The sequence below is a fragment of the Microtus oregoni genome, unplaced genomic scaffold (genome assembly GCF_018167655.1).
Source record: "Microtus oregoni isolate MIOR12 unplaced genomic scaffold, Mior012 000001F_ref0000356, whole genome shotgun sequence".
In the NCBI taxonomy this organism is placed as follows: Eukaryota; Metazoa; Chordata; class Mammalia; order Rodentia; family Cricetidae; genus Microtus; species Microtus oregoni.
The window spans coordinates 66,383,585-66,400,958 of NW_024543060.1; the positions used below are offsets into that span (position 1 = coordinate 66,383,585).

A 17,374-nucleotide genomic window follows, 5' to 3' on the forward strand; every position below is an offset into this window, starting at 1 on the left:
AATGAACATTAATATATTTTTCAATATATTAATATATATGCTATATTATATATATTAATATATACTATAATATGCATACTGATTCTGTGAAGTACATTGACATTGGAGATATGAGAAGGGAGCATAATCAAGAATTATTCTATAATGTCCAGGATGTTCAATATCTAAGATTTCAGAGAAGAAAAAAGTCATATTTAATAAGGGGTTTTTTGCATAAATTCTAATAATAGCATAAGAGAAGAAATATTGATTATAAGAGGTATGAAATAACACTCAAAACACTAGTGAGAGAGGAAGAACAATTAAAGAATGGATTTTTTCTTGTCTAGAAGTTTGCTCAGAGCATCTTTGACATCTTTGTTCCTCAGAGAGTAGATCAGAGGGTTCAGCATTGGTGTGACTAGGGAGTAGCACAAGGAAGCCAGCTTACTCAGTTCAGGGAATCTGTCAGGGGTGAGATACATGAAGAAGACAGCACCGTAGAGCACACTCACAACACCCAGGTGAGAGCTGCAAGTGGAGAAGGCCTTCTTCCTTCCCTCCGTGGAGCGTATCTTTAGCACGGTGGACACAATGTACATGTAAGAAACAACGATGACTATGACCGTTGGTAAGATAATGATACTAGACAAGGAAAAGGATACTATTTTATGAACAAAAAGGTCAGTACAAGATAGTCTTTGAATTGGTCGAGTGTCACAGTAAAAGTGGTCAACAGCCCGAGAAGCACAAAACGATAAAGTAAATGTCATGCTGGTCTGGAGAACTGAGCTGATGCAGCCACAGAAGTACGAGCCTGCCACCAGCTGGGCACAGAGGCGTGTGGACATGTGAACAGAGTAGAGGAGTGGGTTGCAGATGGCGATGAAACGATCATAGGCCATGGCTGCCAGGAGAAATCCTTCCGCCACAATGAAGAGTGTGAAGAGAAAAAACTGAGTCACGCAGCCTGCAAACGCGATGGACTTGCTCTCAGTCCAAAAGTTGCTCATAGCCTTCGGCGCGATAACAGATGAATAGAAGAGGTCAATGAAGGAGAGGTTGCCTAGGAAGAAATACATTGGTGTGTTCAGCCTGGGATCAGTCAAAATAATGGTCATCATCCCAACGTTTCCTAGAAGGATCATGGCATACACAAGCAGAAAGAGCAGGAAGAGGAGAAGATGGAGCTCAGGGCCGACCCTGAAGCCTACAAGGATGAAGTCAGTCACTCCTGAGTGATTGCTTGTTCCCCTGTCACTCATGGAGGAGATCTGATGAGAGGCATAAGGCAAAATAAATAATTACTTAGCTTGATCTTGGTGTTACAAGTAGCTGATATAGGGCAGGCTTTTAAAAGGCTCTCAGCAATTTTAGCTTCAAAATCCTTCAACTTAAACTGAATTCAATCAGCTAATATAGACTCTACACATTATTTTCAATATAAATTTCTAAAATTGGAATAATTTAGCATTTTTCTTAAATGCCTTTCTGCTAAAATGTTTGTCATATTTACTGTACCATTGATCCATACATTATTTTGCTATTGTATATATTAATTTTTAATATTATGAAGCAGTAACGGGAAGAACTAATCTTGTTAAAATTTGCTAACTAGCATCAGAACTATAAATTACAGCAAAGAAATACATCTCTAGTCTCTTTGCTCCTGATAAACCATGTTGTATTACTATCAGGCATCACTTATCAATAAAAACTTCCTGTTACTTTAATTAATGTTCTTGGACTTATTTTTTGTTTTTAATAAAAATTCCTTAATTCTTCAACGTGGGCCAAACATATTTTATAAGAAGAATAATGATAATTAACAAACATTAAGAGTAATATTGAATATTGATTATTTTTGTAATAATGGCTTTTTTAAGATCACAAATAATTTCTTTCCATATGTGGTCAGCACATCATTTGTGTATTACAAATACCAATGAATCAATGTACACTTGTTCAAGCAATTAAAGTAACCTAATAATAAAACATGCGGACTCAGGGTCACACCTGAAGGCTGCATAGTTATGCATTTATGCAATACAACACAAGCTTTAGGTTGAAACAGACTTTTCCTTTCTAATTTAGACCTTGGATTCAAGTCTGCAACTAATGTTATCAGTTTTATCACACTTTTCCGTAATTGGCCAATTAATTCATGCACAGACAATCAGTTTTAATCCTGTTGGAAATTTGTGATATGCATATGGACTTTGGGATAAGTCAGTCTAAGTTGCAGTAACGAGCCAGGGAAATTTTTTAAGTCTAGGGAATGAAAGACATCCGTGAGAAATGCAATTATAGTATGTCAAAAAATCAATGACGATGGTAACAGTAATAACCACTATTCAACAACACAGTTTTAAATATTAAAAATAAAATATCAACTAAATTCCTCAAAAGTTACATGTCCAAATATAAAAACACAAACTTCTGAATTAGGAAAAGACAGGGGGTGTTGGAATATGAGATACTAAAGCAATGAAAGAAAGCTGAAGGAGTCATGTAATATTTGTAAACAGCATATTACCTTTACTTTAATCTTGCCTAGAGCCAAAGAAACCAATGTTTTCATATTTACCCTTATTTCATTTCATCACCATATTTTCATAGTAGTGGCAAATATCCCTTACCCCTCCACAGCCCTAGCTCCTTTAAGGTGAAGCTCAACTCATCCTCTGTGTATTTGTTAGCTTGCTGTTTTTGAATCTAGCCAGCGGTCTTTCATGATTATGGTACACATTTACTATGTGGGTAATAACTGAGTGATGATGAGCATGCAAAGTCATAGCCACGTTTTTAAACATGCAATAAACGAAATAGAGTTTAGCATATCAATATCAGAAAATTTAAAGCAAAGTCATTCACATCTTAAGAAAAGAATTCTTCCCTCGGTACCAACCAAGAAACTAGTCATTTGATGACTTATTAGTTGCTGAATCTCAAATATTTTTTAAAGTTACTTTTACCTTCTACGATTAGGTGGTTGATCAGATTCTGTATAAAATGAAGCAGCAGAATTCCAAGGTTCCTTCTTTTTGGCGTTATTATCTTAGTTCTGTGATGTGTAAATATAAACTTGGTTAATTATTCTATCACAAGCATATTTTAAAATTATTTCAAAATAAAATAAACTCAATCCTTCAAACATCCATTCACAATCTGAGTTTCAGGATCTCTCACAGAGAAGCATAACCTAAACTCATCAATGCCTTCTGATTAAAAACTTCTGCTTTATTAGTTGCTTTCTTGAAAAATTCAGGTCTTAGGAGAGTGAAGATAGACTTCATGAATGGTGAACTGTTAAACCTTAAATAATGGTAGGAGCTATAATTTGTGACCATGCAAGGTGAACCAGAAGAATCAACCAGCAGAATATTCTCTGCGTACAGTCTTAGATGCTTGTCTGCATTAAGGAAGGAGTTGGGTTACACTGGATATATATGTCCTGGCCCTGAGCCATCCGGAACCTCCAGTGATATACCGTAGCATCAGACAAAGCTATTCACACAGGTTTAGACTTGGTGTAACATTGTCGCTTTTACAAATAAGTGGAGCACTGAGATTTCCCTCACCCTTCTGGGAGACAGTCCTCCAGGGATAAAAGGAAATACAACTTAATTATTAAGATTTCTATGTTCCAAAATCAAGTCCATGAGGACCATGGAGAATCTGGATATTTTTTAAACTAACAATAGGAATTAAGTACATGCCAGAGGACTTTTCCTTCCTTAAATGAGTCTGTGAGACAAGGTAGAAGAATCTTTTTATTTAATTTCTGCATAAAAAAAAACTAGCATCTGCAGCTTTGATTGGAAAACATTTTGTTAAACAAGTAATATAGCTTCTAAAGGGTTTAATTCTCTCTGTAACATAGGCATGGCCTAATTTTTTTAATTATTTTTAACTGTTTTGTCATTTGTAATTGAGAATATGAAACACAATACTAAGATGATGACATGGATGAACAGAGCAATACACCTAGTTTACTAAGTTCTGAGTAAATTATGACTGACTGAACTTAAAGTCAGGTTCATTTCCACTTTTAATATATCTTATTAATTCTTGATAATTTCACACATGTATATAACACCCACTCCTAGACTATTGCTAAAAATGCTCAATTTAATCTTCTTTTTTATTATAATCCACAAATTCCAATTTTTGTTTTCCACACAATCATAAGATGTAAAGGTTATGGAGTGAGGTTTGCCTTCTAGGACCCACATTAATAAATAAAACTGACCGTTCCTTACCAAGACACCATCAGCAGATGAGAAATCATAACCTCCTTCCCTTCTATATTAGCCAAGGCTATCTAAAGTTACAGAAGTGATTAGAAACTAAACAGTTGTCCTGTTGGGTTTGCTTAGCATCATTTAATGAGTAGAGTTCATAAAATATTCTTTTTATTTAAAATTTTATGGAATATATTTTGATGATGTTTTTCATATTCTAGAACTCCTTCTAAACTCTTTACTCCATACTTTTATGTTTCCTCTCAAAAAAAGAAAGAAAGAATAGAAGGAACAAAGGAAGAAAGGAAAAACACAAAAATGAGAATTTAAACAAAGAAAAAAAGACAAAAGTCAAAATAAAACAAATAAAACTAAAATCAGGGTGCTCTCGCGCACGCGCACACACACACACACACACACACACACACAAAATAAGTAGCCATTGGGTTTGTTTTGTGTTGGCCAGCTATTCCTAGGTCTGCACAAGAGTGTGGTTGTTACACCCAGTGACACTCCATCCATTTCAAAAATCTTCTCAGTTAGGGGTGTGACTTTGTGTCTACAACCTCTTCTCAGTGCTGAGCTTTTGTTTGGCTTGCATCTGTGAAGGTCTTGTTTGTACTGCTAAAGGACAAGATCAATAAAACAAATGACAGCACATGTTGATAATCTGTGGGGGACTGGGGACACTATTCATAGCCAGTGAGAGGGAAAATTGGTGCAGCCACTTTGGAAATCAGTGTGACAGTGCCTCATGAAACAGAGAATCGATTTGCCTCAAGATCCTGCTATACCACTCTTGGGTATACACTCTAGATCTCACTACACTGATCCTTACTCATCCTTGTTATTGCCACTCTATTAATAATAGCGAGAAATTGGAAACAGCCTGAAGCTTCATCAGGTGATGAATGGAAATGAATCAGGTAAAAAACATGAGGCACATTTACATATTGGATTTTTTTTAAGCTCAAGGGCAATTTTATTGGTGTTTAAAGAAAAAACCCAGGACAAGTAAGCTGTGGATTGTGGAAGCTGCCTATAGGAGAAAAATCAGCAGAGAGGGGAAATGTGGCTTGAGTTAAGTCAGCATTAGAGATCAGCCACATATCAGACAAGCAGCCTCATGGTGGGGAAGAGAGTTTGAAGAAAGAGTGAAGTCCAGAGGGCTAGGAAAAGGATGCTTCAAAAAGAGATGAAGTTGGGAAAGGGACAGGTGTGATTTTCTGAGAGATTGGAGAACCAGAAAGACTTAGAAGCTGCATAGCTGCATTCTGCAAAGGACTCTACTAGAGGGTGGAAATTCTGCAAAAGCAAAGTCCATTATCTCATTAAAAGGCCAATTACTCATCCTACCTCTTAATTTAGCTTCCAGTGAACCAGCATCCTGAAGGCTGGTTCCTTGGCAAGTTGATTGGCTGAACCAGCTGGATTGACTTTTGTTTAACATTTTACCTCTTTTTTTTTTTTTTGAGACAGGGTTTCTCTGTAGCTTTGGAGCCTGTCCTGGAACTCGCTCTGTAGACCAGGCTGGTCTCGAACTCACAGAGATCCGCCTGCCTCTGCCTCCCTAGTGCTGGGATTAAAGGCGTGCGCCACCACCGCCCGGCCCCATTTTACCTCATTTTATATATAAGCGCATCTTCTCTCCACATAGTCTGTGCACCTCATGTGTCCCTGTTGCCCAAGGAGGCTAGAAGAGGACACCAGATCCCCTGGAACTGGAGCTCCAGGTGATTGTGAACTGCCTTGTGGGTAGTGGAAGCCAAACTTTGTTCCTCCGCAAGAGCAGTAGAAACTCTTAATGGCTAAGCCATCTCTCTAGGCCCTTTTGTTAATGAAAGACAGAAAGAGAGTGAATCTGTGGGGGAGGAGAGGGGGGGAGGAACTGGCAGGAGTAGAGTGAGGGGAAACTGTAATCAGTATACATTATATAAGAAAAGAAATCTATGCTTGAAAAAAGGAAAAAAGTATTAAAAAGAGGAAGAATTGCATGACAGGGTAAAGGGCATGGCCATTTGAACTAGCACACTGGTCCAGTATCGGACAGACTTAGGTTCAAGGTTCCCATGTTCACAGAATCCTCAAATGTCAGTTCAGAAGACATTAAAGGCAGGGTAATTGCTATTTGCCGCTCTGTTGTTTGAGACATTTGAAATATGGGTGCAGTCTCTGAGATTATCCTTGAGCAAGAAAATGCATCCCTCTGCTAGTACAAAGGCTTCTGTTACCATGAAAACTTGCATAAAGGAAAAGCTGAGCCACACAGCATACAAAGGATACTGTTTTCCATGATAAGATGTTGGCCATGGCTTTAGGTACAGTAACAGTGGAGTAGGAGAGGTCAATGACAGAGAGGTTGCCTAGGAAGAAATACATTGGTGTGTTCAGTCTAGGGTCAGTCACTACAATGCCAATAATGTTAAAGTTCCCCAGAAGAACCATCTCAGAAATAGAAGAAAGAAGACACTGTAGAGTTCTGGACAGACCTTGATGCCTACAAGAATGAAGCCAGTCACTTCTGAGTTGTGAATGAAATCAGTGACGTCTGATTGGTTGACTTTCCATGCCACCCATGGCAAATTTCTGCTTCTGGTTATAAAAGAAAATCACAATATAACTCCCCATATTTTATCAGCTATAACCAATAAAATTTCACATTGAAGAAACTTAGACTGGACATAAGCTTTCAAATCCACTACCCAACTAATTTACACAGCAGCAAACTATAGATGAGAGATACCTTGCTGTTGCCTAAGACAACACAATTGGATCATTGATATTTCATATATCTGTACTGTCATATGAGATCCTGTGAATTGTAATTTATGGCTAAGATAATATCAAAATTTTAAAGAGTGATAAACCCATAATACTAAAATTACAGTTTTCTAAAATTTTAGTTTACTAGTTAATATTTGTTTTTCTTTTTAATAACGTGTATTGCCTTTTGTCTGTAATAAAAATTAAAAAAAGAAAGCTAAGAGTAAAATGCAAGGTAGTATCTTTTTAACGAATGAACTCTTACAACTACAGATATTTATCAAGAAATTATTTTCTTCGGAGAGAGATCTTTTATAAACTGTCTAATCTTCAGTTCATGAAACACACCCATTTGATTTAAATGCAAAAAATCAGTAAGACATTTATAGTTTTACCTTTTGGAGTTTGATTCTTCTTATTTCTGTGTAAATATGTCAGAAAACACATCTGAAACATTTTAGAATGTGAGCTCCCAAGGTCCCAATGAGGAGCAGAAGGAGGGAGAACATGAGCAAAGAAGTCGGGACCACGAGGGGTGCACCCACCCACTGAGACAGTGGAGCTGATCTATTGGGAGCTCACCAAGGCCAGCTGGACTGTGACTGAAAAAGCATGGGATAAAACTGGACTCTCTGAACATGGCGAACAATGAGGGCTGATGAGAAGCCAAGGACAATGGCACGGGGTTTTGAACCTACGTAATGTGCTGGCTTTGTGGGAGCCTAGCCAGTTTGGATGTTCACCTTTCTAGAAATGGACGGAGGGGGGAGGACCTAGGACTTACCACAGGGCAGGGAACCCTGACTGCTCTTTGGACTAGAGAGGGAGGGGGAAAGGAGTGGGGGAAGGGGGAGAAGGGTGGGAGGAGGGGGAGGGAAATGGGAGGCTGGGAGGAGGTGGAAACTTGTTTGTTTTTTTTCTCCTTTTCTCAATAAAAAAAAAGTTTAAAAAAAATTAGAAGCTTAAAGAAATGAGCCAATCAAAAACCTCTTGACTCCATAGAAGAAAAATAGATTATATTAGACAGGAATTATTAAGGAGTTCTTAATCTAACAGTAAGTGCTCAGTAGTTTTAAGAATAAACACATGTTAACTTTCTAAAAACACCCAAACCACTCAATTTTCTTGTAGGCTAACTGATAGACAATGTAAACAACTTGAATTATTTTGAAGCATTTCTGGTTTTCTTAAAATATGAAACATACATTCATTATTAATTAAGTTGTCTAATAGCTAAACATATCATTTTCTTCTTTTTTATTTAATCCAAAGGTTATTCATTCTTCCCATTAGTGTTATGAATAATAAAAAAAACTACAATAATTCAGGAAACTTCTGAGATTTTAGTAGCAGAGCCACAATCAAAAATGGTGATAGGTGGTTTCCCTTTGACTCACCAGCCTCCCTAGTTATACAAAGTATAGTGATATTTTTTCTTTTCTTAGGATTACAAGACTCCTTTAAAACCCAAAGGCTTTATTACCTATTATGTTGTTTGATGCTTCTTTCAATAAATTTTTCATAAAAATCTAAAAAAATAAAAACATATGCAATGGAATGCATAGAAATAAATAATGACTCCACAGAACAATACTGGCTCTTCTTGACCTCCGTCCTCGCTCTTCTCTATCATTCTCTAAAATTCATTCTGAAGGGTTTGTAATGGTTTGATTTCAATGGTAGTGGACATGATTTAAATTTACTGCATAAGGCGGATAACGGTGTTCATCTTTATTGGAGAAGAATAGAAAAAAGTCTTCTCAGGTTCCCAAGTCCGCAGAGCACATTCAGGTGCTGTTCATTGGTTGGTTTGGAGTGGGAAAGGATTCTCTTAAAGGAGACAGAAGGTTAAATCATTTTACATGTTTCTGCCTGTCGCAATAAATCATAAGCTTGTGACTTAACATTTCAAAATGTGTAGTGCATCCAAATAGGACTAGATACCTACAGTTACCTTTGCTATATTAAGAAGACTTTTGTGAAAATGTCACAAGTTTAATTGGCTTTGAAGTTTAATCTAAATTTAAAATAAAAGGAGGATTTAGTAAGGAAGAAACCCCATTTCTTTAACAAATCAAGAGCTACTTTGTTGCTACACCCATGAAGGCAACATAATTTTTCAAAACTAATCTGTCTGTATTTAACAGACTATTCGTTAATGTGTTTAGTCAGTATTTATAAGCATCTAATCTCTGGCAAGAATTGTTTGCCACTAAATATAAAGGTTTTTAAAATATTCAATTCAGGACTAGTTTATGGCATGAAATGGTGTTATTTCATGAAGCGTTTATCATGACGTGAAAGTGATCTTTAGTTCACTGTTAAGTGACCAACAATAACTTACTCTTTGCTGTTTTTTTAAAAACACATTTTGCAATAGGATATGGTGACGCTGCTGAAGGTTATAGGTAAGATATTGAATGAGTACAACAGCCTTACGTGACTTTAAGAGCAAACCTGACTGTCAGAGCTCCTGGGTATTTTTCAGTCACACTGTAGATAACTTTAGATTTAGAAAAGTTTTTACTATATCCGTGAAGAACAGCTGACTATTCTAACCTAAACACACAGTTGGTACTGTTCATATCTTGCATACAAAATTACAAAAGATAGATTTATCTGTATTAATAATTAAATTGATCGTATTACATATGAAAAGACTGGAACAATATTATAAAGGAAATGTATGAATTCTATGATTGTAAAATTTACTAAGCAGTGAAAGCAAGTAAAATAATAGAATTCATGTAACTCAAACTATACTTTAAATATCAACTATTGTATATTGTTTGAATCAGCCATTATCTTTCTTCAGGGTAATGGAATATGGTTTTCTGATGTGGGAGACCCCTCTGTGTGCTGTGATTACAATTAATGAATAAAGAAACTGTCTTGGCCTGTTGAGAGGGCGGAACTTAAGTAGGAGGACTGGACTGGATGCTGGGAGAAAGAAAGGCAGAGTCAGGAGATGCCATGGATCCGCCACCAGAGATAGACATGCTGAAACTTTGCTGGTAGGCCACAACCTCATGGTGATATACAGATTACTAGAAATGGGTTAAACTAAGATGTAAAAGTTACCCAATAAGAAGCTAGAGCTAATGGGCCAAGCAGTGATTTAATTAATACAGTTTCTCTGTGATTATTTTGGTTCTGGGCAGCCAGGACAAACAAGCAGCTTCCTCCAACAATTCTCAAAGATTATGCTCACCTGAATAGTCATTAGATTATGCCATCACATTTTGAGACTCAATAAAAGTATGTTTTAGGAATCTAGATAAAGCCCTGGGTTTTTCTACAGAACTAAAATACATAATTATTTGATAAATATTCTTACTTTAATTTATACTTGTTTCTCTCTTGTGGCCTTTTCTACATGAAGCTGAAGAATTCCAATTTTTTATTTTATTCTAAAATGAAAGATAAATTTGTAAAATAAAGATAAAAGATCAAAATTAAACATTCCTAATACTGCCTAATTCCCAGGAAAATAACAACCCTCACAGGCACAATATGCACATCTTGGTGACTTTGCTTAACTTCGTAATTTCCCATTACCAATTATTAAGGTTTGTTCTCTCTTTAATTTAACCTTGTTAGGAAACTGTTGATATTATCTTCCCGGATGCAAAAAATAATGGCCTCTGGATTGCCTCAGTTTGCTCATGGAATTATATTTCTCTGCCAAAACTGAAGTGCCACTGACTGAATCGATGAATGTAGCGGCATGCAGAGTTCCAAGCTCCATGCTGACAGACCTCATACTGCAGACTGCAAAGCGTAGACAGGAGTAACAAAACCTCAGATCCCTGACGACTGTGGGGAAAGGAACCAGAACTGTGGTCTTAGTTTAATCCAATCCAATGAAACGGTTTCAGAGAATTGCAGCATCAAAGTTTTTCAGAACTTTGGAAGATAAGGTGCCTCTGAGAGTGGGTTAGAAATGAAGTCAATTAAAATTTCTAAACAAGGGCAAAGTTCAGTGCCATTCCATGAGGCTACACGAGGAGCGGTAACCACGTGTGATTTCTTGGTTGAATACTCTTGACATAATCACAAACTCATCTTGGACGAATCTCCTTTTGAAAAAGGTTTGCTCATAATGAGTTGGAGTCTGGGTCTCTCTGTACCTTAACTTGCCTGGTTGCCACAGAGTCAGATGCTATCTTGGTCTCTGGACCTTCTGCTACTTTAGCCCTAGTGTCTTTCCAACTTTAACAAGGCTTTGCTGGATTTAATATTCTTGATTACTACTTATTCGTTTATGTTGTTAAGATTATAGTTCAGCAACAGACTAGTCTGAAGCACTCTGTGTGGCCCAGGCTGACTTCAATTTAACATCAAACCTCCTAGTTCAGCTTCCTGAGTGCTGGAATGGTATATTTACACCACAAGAAATGTTCTTACTTTCTGTCAGAATCTCTTTTGCAATATCTGGATAATTTCTAACTTTCTTTAAAGATATCTGATGTCAGAAACTATTTTCTAAGCAGTAGGAGTTATTAAATTCCAGCTTAAATATGTTAGTCACAAAAATCCTAAATAAGATACTCCATCCATGGTAAAGTGATAAGTCACTAGAAGCAGTCTCAAAAGTATGGCTATTTAGTAGATTAATTGTAACAGTGCTCCTCCAGTGCCAACGGCCTATTTAGCAAAAAGTGGCGGGTTCCAGTAACCATATATAAAGCATGGGTTCCAACCTGTCAAGCAGGTTTTAAATGCAATCAGAAAGTGTTTGGCTACTCTAATAAATTTTATACAACTACTGCACCAGTTGACATATATTAAAAAAAAAGATAATCCATGTAACAAAATGTATAGTGTTAACTTAGAAACTACAGTTCTGCTCTGAACATTCCAGATAATTATACACCAGTGTGTCTAATGACTACGAATTATGAAGAGAAAAGAAAAATTGGACTTTTAAACACTATTGGGTCCTTCTCTGGCACACAGCATCTACGAGTATTTCATGTAAAAAGCAATCCCCAAACCTTATGCTGAGATTATGCAGCTTGACCACTATTTAGAGAAAAGTACAAGAAGATATCTTGTAATCTATAAATTACTTGGGGTTTGAATAGACACAATACGCATGCAAAAAAAAATAGGTCTTTCAAACACAGGTGCCCCTTTACTTCTGGTTAATATTTGCAACTATAAACCTAAAAGTTCTTTCATTATTATTTTTTTCCAACAAACCCAGGCTCTTTCCACTGCGATTTATCAAATGCCAGCTATCTTCTTGCATAAAAGAATTTACATTAATATTTAACTTGTAAATTTCTTGGCAAACTTTTCTCCCCAATTTGACAAGGTCCCTAATCCTATGAAACTGTAAGCCATCCCTAGCTAGATGGTTTCCTTTATAAGAGTTACCTTGGTCATGGTGTCTCTTCACAGCAAAACAACCCTAAGACACAGGGCCACATGTGTGCTATTATTAAAGAGCTGACTCGTTGATTGCTAGACACATGGAGTAGTTTCTCTCTGAGAGGTCATACTCTCTCCCCCAGAGCCCTGCTATTCTTCATTTCTTTATGGAACCTCAAAGAATAGATCGTCTCAAAACACACACACACACATGCACACACACGCACACACACACACAAACGCACACACATGCACACACGCATGTACACACATGCAAACACAGGCACGCAAACACATACATATGCACACACGCATGCGCACACATGCACACACGCATGCGCACACGCATGCACACACATGCACACACGCATGTACACACATGCAAACACAGGCACGCAAACACATACATATGCACACACGCAAACACAAACACTCACACATGCACATGCGTGCACACACACCTAGATTCATGGTGTCCCCGTTTCTTGGTGTTCACACAATAAATACTTGGTGAAAAAGCCTCTATACAATGAAATACATGTGTAAGATGGTAATGTATTTTCTGAAAAGTAATTAGGAAAAATAAGTAGAACCACTTTGCATGTAATATTGAAAAAATAAACGACTTTGTCTCCTAATTTAAAGAAAAACTATTTTTTTTCAATAAAGCAAGCTATTGTTGTGTATGTTTATATAATAATTCTGACCTCATAAATGATGAGTATGTATGTGTAGAAATAAGATCTGGGTTAAGGTATTATACCCCCAAGTTTCCTCAGCCTAAACAAGAGTGTGTGTTCCTTTGAAGGGGGAAGAAGCCACATAAAATAAACCCGAATTAACCTAACTATGCAAACAACTAAGGCTACCACAAGGTGGCAGCACATCCCCACCGTATCACCACCAACAGGCCCCAGTGTCCAGAGGAAAAGTGAGATTGCTCCCTGGCAGCATTATAAACCATTGTGTGTCCTTTCTCTACCCTAAAATCTCCAGATTGTGGTTGGTGCTTAAATAACTGACCCCAAAGAGAAATAAAATGAGCCTTTGCCAGAACGCCTATTCCCAATTCTCCCTGACTGACACTAACCTTCCAGAGTCTCCCCCTTGTCTAACCTCTTGAAGAAGAGATACTTGAGATGGTGTCATTCATATTTTAACTGAAATTATTTTGTTTGATTTCACTATAAAATCACTGGATAGTTTTGATAATATTGTATTATTTAAGTAGATAAACATTAGCTTATTTAAAATCGGTTTCCTTTTAAGACCGAACCCTGTCAAGTTACTAACTTTCTTGAACCTGGGGTGTTGTTACATTCTAGACTTTCAGCCTGTACTGGTTGTTTTTATGTTAACTTAACACATGCCAGAGTTATCAGAGAGGAAGGAGCCTTTTGAGGAAAGGCCTCCATGAGATCCAGCTGAATAGTTTTTTCTCAATTAGCAATCAAAGTGGGAGGGCCCAGCCATCTGTGTGCTCGTGGTCCTGGGTTCTTTAAGAAAGTGGACTGAGCAAAGCCATGGAAAGCAAGCCAATAAGCAGCACCCCTTCATGGCCTCTGCATCAACTCCTGCCTCCAGGATCCTGCCACCTTTGAGTTCCTGCCCTGATTTCTTTCAGTGAGGAACAGTAGTGTCGAAATGTAAGACAACTTGCTTACACCTCCCCGCTTGCTTTTTGGTCATGGTGTTTTGTCACAGCAAAAGAAACTCTAAGATAAGTTCTAACCTAGTCTTGAGCATGTCCACCAGGACAGCAAGTCTCCCTAATCCACTTATTAACATTGGGGGCTTGTGTGGATGTGTACCATGTGACAAGCCAGAAAAAACAGCAGACTTGTGAAAGCTACCCTGCTCTTCCCTGCCACTTTGTCCCTCAGCTCAGTCAACACCCATGAACACTTTATGTACGGCGGAATGCTAAGGAGTGAAGGGAGCAGGAAAAATCACCTTGGCTTGAAAACTGCCATTTTGACTTCAGACACCATTATACCTGAGGCATAAAATAAAGTTCAGGTTCCCAAGGCCTAGGAGAGCTGAGAACTTTCCAGTGGCCAATCAGCGTCCTTCCTAAACCATAGAAATAGTCATTAGGCATCTTTAGTTCTTTAGAAGCATGGCTGCTCCTAACAACAGAAGGAACAAATGGATCTGATTGGTTGGACTGAATGCCTTGCAATGTATGCCAGTTGGCAATGATGGAAACCCCAGGAAAGTTCCTAATCCTTAACTTCTGATTGGTGAAAACTGTAACTTGACAACAAATGTTTTTGATTTTTATGCTTATAAACCCCACTTCTGGCCCTGCTTGGGGCTGTCAAAAGAAACAAGATTCCTGAGTTCTTGTCCCTATAGCCCTGATGGATCAGTGACCCACTTATGTGATGATTTAATGAAATCTTTGGAACCCCTAAGTTTTCTCTTTCTCCTTCCTTGTGGTTCATAATGCGCTAAGTGTAACACCACCAAATCAACTAAGCAGGGCCCATATGAACTCACAGAGACTCGCGTGGCAAACATGGGACTTGCACGGCTCTGCACCAGGTCCTCTAACAGCCATAGCACTGTTAATCTGGTGGCTTTTGTGCGACTCCTAACAGTGGGAGCAGATGTGTCTGACTCTTTCCTGCTCCCAGCACTCTTTTCCTCCTATTGTGTTGCCTTGTCCAGCCTTGATAAGAGGGCTTTTGACTTGTCATATTCTATCTTGTTTTATCTTGTCTGGCTATCATTTCTTAGAGGCCTGACCTTTTCTGAAGAGGAAACAAGGGAAGAGCATCTTGGGTAGAGAGGAGGTAGGTGGGAGCTAGGGAAAGTAGAAGAAGTAGAAACTGTGGTTGGGATGTATTGTATGAGAGAAAAATCTATTTTCAACAAAATAAATAAAAATGAAGTCTTACATGAGTGCTCCAATAATGTAACTTACACTTTATATATCCCCTTTGATAATTGACCACAGTGCATAATACACTTAGAGTCATCATTATGTAACTTGAAATGTATTCGTTATACTAAGGAATTTTCAGCAAACTTGCCTGTCTAGCCCCACTGTAATGCAGTATCACTGAGTTTACAATCACCGTCCCTCTCTTTGAGGAAAAGATGCTAAATCTGGTCTACTTGATGTTGGTTTACCCTTTCAGAAGAAAAAAAAATGGATTAACTTGGGCTTCAAAAGAACTTGTCTAAATGACAAATGCCATTAACTTGTAGATCTCCTTTGAGGACTATTCTGGACAGGATCTGAATAACTGCTCTCCTTCTCTCTTCTGATAAGAAAGCAAATAAGAACACGGACCCTCAGAGCTGCTGTTCTAGGCAACTGCTAGGCAGACCCATAGCCTAATGAAAGTACTGGATGAGACTTGCCGGAGCCAATGGCCCCAGTAGGAGGGGATTGGCCCAGACGGCGCTGGAACAAGCAGTCTCAACATTGCAGCTTAAGCCCTGAGATGTTATAATTTCTCAAAGTTGAACTTGAAAACAAAATTACAGAAGGCCCTCCATCCTTTCTACACCAGGGTCACACCCACCACTGCAGCACCCTTCATTTTTAAGGTCTTTGGTCACCCAAGTATTTAATATTAAAGATTTCTACACATTCTTCTGTCCTGAAATTTTGCCCTTAGCAAATTCTGTATCAGAGTCAGATATCTGACTGTGGCCTCTACCATATGGAAGCACGGCCTGATCCTGGAGCCTGTTGAGTCAAAACAGAACCCTGTCTGAAATTACAAGAGGAGACGAAAGAGAGTTAACAAGGACAGGGTGACAGATCTAGGGGCTTCTGAGGGTGTCAAGGGGAGCAGTCAGTAAGGCTTTATCTAAAGAAGGTTTTCATCTTGTGTTTGCTTCTTTAGTCCAATTTATCGACTCCCCATCTATAAAGTGTTTTGTAGACGTTGATCATACCCTCCCTGTCTTTTCTTCTGTCCTCTAGGGAGGTCTGACACACATCTCTCCTGGATTTTCCTCAGTGACTTCTCCCCAAACTGTTGCTGCTGCTGGGCCATCTGTCAAGCTTCTAGCATCTGCATCTCTCTCTCCCAGCAGGCTGGGGCCTCAGCCCAGGGATGATGCTGCAAACACAGTGGAACCGTGAAGCCAACGATAGGGCCAAGGAGAAAGAAGCTTATTTTGAGACTCACAGAAGAAACTCCAGGTATTTGCTCAAGATTCAGATAACCAAAATATATAAGACAGAATCTATGAAACATAAATTTATTTTAAAGGGCTAATCCTCACCTCTAGTGATCATGAATTATAGTCTTCATGAAAGAACTATAAGGGGATGCCATCAAATATGGCCAAACATGCTGAAGATCACTGAATAAAACCTCTCTAGTTTCAGATATAAAACAATGAAATTCAGAGTTGAAGATGAAGGGGCCTTTACATACAGTCTGCCCTCCTCAGCCATGATTTCAACACTTAAGTTTGACCAACACAAAATTAAAGTGATCAAATAAAAAAAAATGCATCATTTTGAATATCTACAGACTTATTTTTCTTGTACTTACTAAATAATAAAGTTTAGCAACTATTTGCTTAGCACTTATATTTGTATTAACTATGATATGCTATCAGGAGATATTCAAAGTATATAAGCTTTATACAAATACTACACAAATAAGAGTAAAGAAATTATGCGTTGCAGAGTTTTATAGCCCTGGGTAAGGTCTGGAACTAAACTTTCATGGATACAATGGGGCAACTCTGTGTGCATGGGTGTGTGTCTGTCTGTCTGTCTGTCTCTGTGTCTATCTTGTGTCTGTGAGTGTCTGTATGTCTGTGTGTGTCTGTATTGTATGTGTCTGTGTGTGTATTTATGTATGAGTACAGCACACATACACATAAATATGATTGGGTAAACTAGAAGAGTTAATGTTTATAGAATTAAGATCTTTTAAGAAGAACAGGGGTTCAAATAAGGAAAGACATCTATTGTTGTTGATGGTGGTCTTAACTGTAGTTGGACCTTGAATGTGACTGAAAAAAATGCAAAAAGT

General features: G+C 37.9%; 1 protein-coding gene across 1 annotated transcript; it reads right to left on the bottom strand.

Annotated features, from left to right (window-relative positions):
* Window positions 1-302: 302 nt before the first annotated feature.
* On the bottom strand, window positions 303-1,277 carry LOC121464248 (olfactory receptor 9K2-like). The gene has a single exon (XM_041677043.1). It carries the CDS (start codon window positions 1,242-1,244, stop codon window positions 303-305), a length of 942 nt encoding a protein of 313 aa, XP_041532977.1. The 5' UTR covers window positions 1,245-1,277.
* Between the last annotated feature and the right edge of the window lie 16,097 nt (window positions 1,278-17,374).

Bases quoted from the DNA above. Each gene is read 5' to 3' on its own strand.
- LOC121464248 (XM_041677043.1), bottom strand. From the start codon at position 1,244: ATGAGTGACAGGGGAACAAGCAATCACTCAGGAGTGACTGACTTCATC.